Here is an 8,551-nt window from a genome sequence, read left to right on the forward strand (position 1 = left end):
CAGTCGCATGACTCAAAAATCGGCTCAAAATGGGCCAAAAATCGCACAGTGTAAGCCCAGCATTAGAGCAGCAATGTTTGTTCCCCTCAGAGAAAGAAAAATAGGCTGCAAAAGTACAGGGAGGAATGGGAAAAGGAAAACACCTGGCTGGAAAAGTGCACGATAACATCTATAAAGCGCACTGCACTGTGTGCCGGCGCACTTTTTCCATAGGCATGCACACACAATGGTGGGCACACGGAGAACATGAAGGGCGTGAAAGCTCGGGGAACCCTTAACCAATTTCTTGTCCACCAGGCCACGGCAGAAGCAGATATGGTATGTAAACATTGGTTTGTTTGTTTTTTAAACCCTCTGGTTAAGGTTAATATGGGCATGTGCAGTGAATATCAGCGCTATGTGGCCAGAAGTGTGATAATATAATTTATTTTGTGTAATAAACAACTGCAAGGATAGATGATTACAACAAATAGATGACTAATACATAAAAGTAATACATAGATGAATAATGATGATGAGTTATGATGCGTAATCATGGGAACAAGTGTGTTTACAAACAGGAGCAGCTGATTAGCATTAGAAAAGCTGAAATAATACCTCAACTGAAGCCAATTGTACTAAATGCACTAAATGTGCACTGTTACAAGAATGATTTTGTTCTATTGTTTTCTATTAATTTATATAATTTTAAGTTAAGCAGGACAGAGTTCTTTTAAAGAAAGATTTACTTATATTCTCAAAAGTTAAGCATGACAGGCTTCTGTTTAAGAAAGAGACCTGTTTTACTGTGTTAATGTTATTTTGAGCTAAAAATAAATGGCTAAATTATCATTTGTTTCCCATATGGTCATATCACAAAGAATATGCATCTGCTTAAATCAAATTCAAGTCAAATGGTTAAAAAAAAATTTCACACACACAAAAAAAGAGCTACCACACTTTGCCCGGCCCTGGCCACGAGGCGTCCCTTATTTATTTTTCAGGGAGTTGGCAACCCTAATGATCGACTGTTCCCATTAGAATTCCACAGTTATCATCTTGTACCCCCTGAAAGTCCTGTATGCTTTGAGAGACCGCTACAGTAGGGAAACATACAAAAGAGTGTCCAAACCATTGTAATTTTGGCTTATTTCTGTCTTATATAGTATCCTGACTCCTTAGCTAACTTAATAACTTTAGCTAAAGCGAACAGTCTAATTCACAGGTGTTGAACTCCAGACCTTGAGAGCTGGTGTCCTGCAGGTTTTAGATGTGCCCTTGATCCAACACAGCTGATTTAAATGGTTAAATTACCCCCTCAACATATCTTGAAGTTCTCCATAAGCCTGGTAAAGAAACTAATCATTTGATTCAGGTGTGTTGACCCAGGGTGATATATGAAACCTGCAGGACACCGGCCCTTGAGGCCTGGAGTTCAACACCCCTGGTGTAATTCATTAGTGCAGTATTACTGGATCACCTCTGAAGTGGTATGATATGACTATCACTGAAACGGCAAACTTTGTGCTGGATTATTGTGCAGTTTTCTCGAAGGACCCGGATGTATGACCCCAAAAACTGAATTTAAGAACTAAAACTGAATGGTGAGAAGTGAAACTGAAAGCATTCAAGAGCTAAATTTAATTCAAATTCAGTTTTAAAAGCTGTTATTCAGGTTGAGCAATTCAGATTTGGTCTGAGCAATGAAAGTGTTGGCAGGATGAGAACACCATCTGTCCAGAGTTTAAGCTTTCTATACTTAACAGTCTTGTTTTGATTTAGCCACACCTTATCTTTATTTTGTAGTTTGCAAACATTTACTATCCCAAGTTTGTTTGTTTTGTCACTCAAAACTTATCTGTAAGACTTTTACAAAACTAAAGACATCTGTGAGAGCAGACCTTCATTATTCTTCCCACAGCACGGCTCAGCAGTGAAACCCTTTACCCGAGGAAGTGTATTATATTGTGTGCTGTAAAATTAAGTTGTTTTTTTTTTTTTTTAATTAGCTAATAGCAATTAAATATTATTTTAGCAAAGTAAAGATGCCAAATTTAATCACTCTCGAACAATGTGTTGCTGTTTGTGGTGTTTAGAAGTCATCATGAAATGGATACTCTGGATGGTCAGACCACCTGTTGAGCCAGAAAAGAGAAATATTAATTGGAGCCGTTTGTTCAAGGAGCAAAACTTCACACAAGCTGCACTATACTCACATGAGAAGCTCCACAAAGCGGATGTTTTTGTTCAACCCTTCAACTGCCTTCATATCAGCGTCAGAGAGAGAGAAATTGAATATCTGGAAAGTTGGCAAATAAGTCTGATTATATTCCATGCGTCTGGTTTTCAGAAGGCACTTTTTGCTACCTACACACCTAAAATTATAAACAAACCTCAAAGTTTTCCTTTATGCGAGCAGGGCTGAAGCTCTTTGGGATGACCACCACGCCTCTCTGTACATTGAACCGCAGACACACCTGAGCCGTGGTCTTGTTGTACTTTTTGGCAATCGATACCAGCAGGTCATCTTCCAGCATTGGGGGGCATTTTAGGTTTACCCTTTATTGAAACAGTGATATTTTAATTTCAATCAAGAGGCTGAGAACTTGACTAGCTACTCATAAAATGAGTGTGACCCATACCAAGATGGATCTCTGGATGTTCCCAGCGGGCTGTAACCAACAATGACGATACCATTCTGCCGGCAGTATTCAAGCAATTTTGGCTGGGTGAAATAGGGGTGGCATTCAACCTGTAATAGAGCACATATGTATACATACACACATGTTTCTGATGAAGACAGCTTGGCTTATTCCTTGTGAGTGTTATGAACCAACACTTCCAAGTGCATCTTGATTGTTCATGTTACTTAAATAATAACTTCCTATCTCTGTTATGCTTTCATTGATTCAAAGTTCAGTCCTTTCATACTGATAATATTTCAGGCAGTAAACTTACTTTTTAAATAAATTTGAAGTTTTCCCCACATTTCTGGGCGGTATACATTGCCTGCATTTTGTTCCTATACCTCTGCAACATATCCATGTCCTATCCACACAATGTTCACATATCTATCAAAACACAGCTGTGTGTGTGATTTAGTTAAAACATATTGGGCATATGTCTAAAATCTGAGTCTTTCTGTTGTATTGTTCATTAGCTGTATGCGCAAATATTCAAAGACTGAAACTAAAGCCTTCAGCTGGTTGTGCCTCAGATTCTTTCTTCTGACTTTAATAAATTGCCGCTGCACAATAAAGTAACAAAAGCATTGACTCTTGAAACACTACTTTTTAAAATGAAGAATGGTTTGCACATTTATCTGCTGATCTTACGGTAAATATAGTACTGTACATTTCCCAAGTCTCGAGTATTTATATTTCTAATAGGACAGTTTCTTGTAAGTGGTGCTGAGCAATAGTTCTCCAGGCTTTCTGAAGACAAAGTTTTACTTTGGGCACTAGCTATTTTTTCACTCTTTTATCATGATTATTAAAACACCTAACACTGATCTATGAAATCAGTGTTATCAGTGTCACAAAAAGGCAGCTAATTCAAAGAATGACTCATTGAGTCTACACATTACAGAAAAGTTAGGAAAGAACCAGTTTCTTTAGGGACTTATTAGCATCCTGTAGTAAAAGAAAATTTCTTCCCATGTCTTTTATCTAAATCTCTGCCATGAATAACACGATTTGATGAGCAAAGAGCTTTTAGCTGGAAACTTGGCACATTTCAGTATGGTGTGAGGAAACTGGACAAGAAAAAAAAACATTAGAGCAGATGAACAGCATCTAAAAGCTATGTCCTTAAGAAAACAGAAAAACTGTATCAAAGATCTGATATGGGACCTGAGTGGTGTATCTCATCCTTCAACTAACCCATCAACAGTTTGTTGAGACTCACCATAAATGGTCTTTGTGGAAGGGTGGCTGTCAAGAAGCCACTCTTAAGGAAAAGAAGCAAGAAGAAAAGGCTGAATAGTGCCAAATTACACAAGAACTGTGTCAATACTGCGCCGTGCTACCTCACTGAACTCCTTAATTCATATACCCCTGGGAAAGCCCTAAGATAATCAAGACAATTACTCCTAGTGCAGCCTAGATCCTGGCTAAAGACCAGAGGTGACCGTGCTTTTGCCCTGGCAGCCCCTAGCCCCTGGAACAATCTTCCTGCTGCTATTCGCGCCTCTGATTCCATCTATTCATTTAAATCTCAGTTAAAAACTTACCGAGCGTTTTCAGTTAGTTAGTTCAAAGAGCAAAGCTTTTTGACCTTAGTATTCTGAAAACAAGTACTTAGTAACTTATTTCCAGACAACTGCTTGCTCAATAATGTACCACTAACCTGGTTTGACACAGGTTTGTGTTTCAGCCCCGGCTTGTTAAGGATTAGCTCTAGTTGTCGCTTGTTGAAGTTTGAAACCCCAAGAGATTTTACAAGGCCAGCGTCTTTACAAGCTTCTAAAGCCTGTGAGAGACATAGGAAAGCACAATAATAAAACAATATAGTCAACGTTGAACTTTGAAACAATTTAAAAGCTCACAGAAACAGTAAAACTGAGACACTGTTGAAGCTGTCATTGATTTTTACCACATATCTTTTTGTATTTAACTATAAGTTAAAGGACGCGTGTACCCAATACTGTTGTTCTGTAGCAGTTATGTTGTCTTCACATATGTTAGGAAATAACTGAAACTAAATTTTCTTGAATAAGCAGGCCACCAAGTCTCACCTCCCATGTGGCACAGAGGTCCGTTTCATGATAAAGCCACTTCCCACTCTCATCTTTGGGGTTAAATTCATCTCCTGGCTTCAGAAAATTATAGTGTTTCAGTATAGTATAGTATTTCATTTGGTGCAGTAAAACCTCATGAAATTCAAACGTAAAAATTAAAAACTTGTTATTAAGTTTTCACATGTGTGCATACCTTGAAAGCCATGGGCATTTCTATAATATAGAGGTCAACATAATCCAGCTGTAATGTCGTCAGGGTTTTCTCTAAAGTAGGTCGTACTAGCTCGGGTGGATGAAATGTGTTCCACAACTTCAAAAGAAAAGAAGAAAAGTTAACAAATGTAGAAAAAAGCTACAGAACTCAGCATTTGGTTTTTTTTTTTTTAAGATTCAAAGGTAAGTCATGAAAATGAATATGTTATCGATTCGTATGTTATCCATACCTTTTAAGTTTCTCACAAGCAAAAAGCATTTTAGACTAGTTTTTGGTTAACTTTTGCCTTGAGGGACTTTGTAATGTTTGTCTCGAAAGGTGTTGTACAAACCAAACTGTACTTACTTTATCTTCCTTATTTTTTTGTGGTTCAGGGAAATAATATTGGTATAATATTCAGATTGGCTTTTTTTCTTATTTGCATTATTAGTTATTTACAGTTCGCATACCGCCACAACAGGTCCACTGATGATGCCATAGCCCTGACACTACATACTGCCCTGTCACACCTGGAGAAGAGAGACACGTATGTGAGAATGCTGTTTGTAGATTACAGCTCAGCATTCAATACCATCGTTCCCTCGAAGCTGGACAGGAAACTGCAGGATCTAGGACTGAGCAGCTCCCTCTGCAGCTGGATCCTTAGCTTCCTGTCTGACAGACGCCAAGTGGTCAGACTGGGCAGCATCACCTCATCCCCCGTCACACTGAACACTGGTGCTCCACAGGGGTGTGTACTGAGCCCTCTCCTGTACTCACTCTACACCTACGACTGCACGGCCACTAACAACTCCAACATCATTGTGAAGTTTGCGGACAACACTACAGTGGTGGGTCTTATCACCAACGGTGATGAGACAGCTTACAGGGAGGAGGTCAGCGCCCTGACCCACTGGTGTCAAGACAACCATCTCACCCTCAACGTCGCAAAGACAAAGGAGTTGATAGTGGACTTCCGGAGGTGCAGAGAAGTACATACCCCCATCACCATCAACGGCGCTGCTGTGGAGAGAGTGAGCAGCTTCCGGTTCCTTGGTGTACATCTGGCTGAGGATCTTACGTGGTCAGTACACACAAACAAAACAGTGAAGAAGGCGCAGCAGCGCCTCTTCTTTCTCAGGAGACTGAAAAGATTTGACATGAGCCCCCGCATCCTCAGGACCTTCTATCACTGTGCCATTGAGAGCATCCTCACTGGATGCATCACCACCTGGTATGGCAACAGCACCGCCTACAACTGCAAAGCTCTCCAGCGAGTAGTGCGGTGCTCTGAACGGATAATTGGAGGTGAGCTTCCCTCCCTCCAAGACATCTACAGGAAGCGGTGCCTGAGGAAAGCGGGGAGGATCATCAAGGACTCCAGTCACCCCAGCCATAAACTGTTCAGACTGCTTCCATCAGGAAGGAGGTTCTGCAGCATCCGGTCCCGTACCAGCAGACTGAGAGACAGCTTTTTCCATCAGGCCATCAGACTGCTGAACACTTCATAGACACCTCAGCTTCACTACTGGAACTTTAACATTATGCACTCCATACTGTACAGTAACGCCACTGTTTTGCACATGTCTCAACTCTGTATATTTTTATATATTTTATTTATTGTTTACTCTATTTAATTTGTAAAATATGTGTACACACACACACACACACACACACACACACACACACACACACACACGCGTAGAAAAATATTTAGTATACACATCCAGAAATGCATATACTATTATATATTGTACATATATTTATTAGTTTCAGATGTAGCCATTCTTGTATTTTGCTTGTTTACATTATTGTATTTTGCACAACTCTGTTGCTTGTGAAGCTCGCACACAAGAATTTCACTCACATGTGCTGTGCCAGTGTGCCTGCACATGTGATGTGACAATAAAAGTGATTTGATTTGATTTGATTTGGTTTCATGAGTTTGCATGAGTTCTACATCAAGTGTAGCAGAGATTCATATGAATTTTAGCTGATGATTCTTAGATCTATTGACTGATATATATATATTTTATTTTACTTCTTTTTCTTCAGATTCAAGCTGAGTATACTTAGATTGGAAAAAACTTAGGCTGAAGTTTGTATTCCCATCTGCTAATATTATTTTATCATTGTGTTAACATAGCCGAAGGTTAAGTTAGCTTTGCACAGAAATAGAAATGTCCTCCAAACAGCTACTAAACAGCCTGTACTTTTTTACTTTTACTTGAGTAAAGAAGTTGAATCAGTACTTCATCTTTTACTGGAGTAGTTTTGAACAGTAATAGATGTACTTCTACTTAAGTACAGAATGTGTGTACAGAAAAACAGAAAGAAAAAAAAAGTTCAACAGTCAAGGTGCACAGGAGAGGCTCACACGAACAAGTATGCTTTGCAAACCTTTCCACAATAGAAGATGTCCTCTCTTTTCACAGTTCCATCTGCTATTTTGTCCCTTATTGCTTGCCCCACTTCGTGTTCATTGCAATAGATCAATGCTCCGTCAATATGTCTGTAGCCCGTCTCGATCGCAATTTTGACAGATTCATATGCAGTTCCTTTAGGAATCTGTCAAAAAAAAAAAAGAAGAAGAAGAAGTAGTACTGGAAGGAATATATAGTATAAAATAAAATAACAACAACCATAATAATAATATAATAAGCACTCAAAAGTCACAGCGAAAAACAAACAAACAAAAAATCCTACCACTATTTTTTATTTATTCATTTAGTTTTTGCTTCGTGACACATGCACAACGATATACAATATACAATTAAATCATGAATCTTACCTCGTGGGGATCTGCATAAGTTCCCAGTCCTATCAAGGGTATGCTGTTTCCATCAGATAGGGGAATGGAGTGACTTTCTGCTGTCAATTCCATGTTTAACAAAAATGTTTGTTACAAAGATCTTGATGTCTGACACTGTGCACTCACTCGAACTTTTGAATACTGTCTAGGAGGCTGGCTCCTCTGCTATTTACTCAGCCAGAAACTCCTCCCAAATGCAAAGTGCCTCAACTGTTGCTCATGAAAACATGAACAACCGGACACCAAGACAAACATTTACAAATGGAAGTGAACACGCTATCTGATCATCATGAATGAGACTAAAATGCTATACTATATGCTATATTATAGGTTGGATTAAGCTTTCAGATACTGGTGAAAGCTGGCAGTGACAATGGGATTACGCTGAATTTCCCTCTCACCCCCAAAAGGTGAGAGGGAAATTAAAGGGTATTATCAATGGGACTATTCCACTCCACCCTCATAGTGGTACATCCCATCTGCCTAGTATTGATTCAGAAGATTCAAGAGCTTTATTGTCAATACATGAGTATACACAGTTTACAGTGTACCGAAATGCTGTTTCACCCCAAGCCCCCTATGGTGCATTTATAAAAGATATATCTCCAAGAGTGCACAACTGACCTGTCCTTCTCTACCTTTTGCTCTGAGATATGAACATGCACCATAACCACTGAGGCTTGCATCCGAGAAACTGTGCAATTCGTACTGCACAATGTCCGCATCTTGCGAGTAGCTTCGTGGGATCTTCAGAGCTGCCAACTTGGGCAGGTCTCTCAACCATGCTTCCCATTGTGGTAGAATGTGATGTGGGAGATCCTTGTCCCAA

At 39.4% G+C, this 8,551-nt stretch overlaps 1 protein-coding gene across 2 annotated transcripts; it reads right to left on the reverse strand.

Moving 5' to 3' along the window:
* Nucleotides 1-410: 410 nt before the first annotated feature.
* LOC143412404 (aldo-keto reductase family 1 member D1-like) lies at nucleotides 411-7,833 on the reverse strand. 2 transcript variants are annotated; one of them, XM_076881602.1, is made up of 9 exons: nucleotides 7,702-7,833; nucleotides 7,311-7,478; nucleotides 4,911-5,027; nucleotides 4,715-4,792; nucleotides 4,327-4,449; nucleotides 2,622-2,731; nucleotides 2,373-2,538; nucleotides 2,196-2,278; nucleotides 411-2,114 (listed from the first exon to the last, which is right to left on the reverse strand). In XM_076881602.1, the coding sequence occupies exons 1-9, from the start codon at nucleotides 7,792-7,794 to the stop codon at nucleotides 2,072-2,074; spliced, it is 981 nt and encodes a 326-aa protein (XP_076737717.1). In that variant the 5' UTR covers nucleotides 7,795-7,833; the 3' UTR covers nucleotides 411-2,071. The 2 variants fall into 2 exon arrangements, with proteins under 2 accessions (XP_076737717.1, XP_076737718.1); XM_076881603.1 differs by lacking the exon at nucleotides 4,327-4,449.
* Nucleotides 7,834-8,551: the final 718 nt, after the last annotated feature.

Source organism: Maylandia zebra, unplaced genomic scaffold (assembly GCF_041146795.1).
Source record: "Maylandia zebra isolate NMK-2024a unplaced genomic scaffold, Mzebra_GT3a scaffold27, whole genome shotgun sequence".
In the NCBI taxonomy this organism is placed as follows: Eukaryota; Metazoa; Chordata; class Actinopteri; order Cichliformes; family Cichlidae; genus Maylandia; species Maylandia zebra.

Bases quoted from the DNA above. Each gene is read 5' to 3' on its own strand.
- LOC143412404 (XM_076881602.1), bottom strand. From the start codon at position 7,794: ATGGAATTGACAGCAGAAAGTCACTCCATTCCCCTATCTGATGGAAAC. The intron at 5,028-7,310 runs GTTTGCAAAGCA...TTTCTTTTGAAG, and splicing joins ACATCTTCTATTGTGGAAAG to TTGTGGAACACATTTCATCC. The intron at 2,539-2,621 runs GTATGGGTCACA...GTTTCAATAAAG, and splicing joins ACATCCAGAGATCCATCTTG to GGTAAACCTAAAATGCCCCC.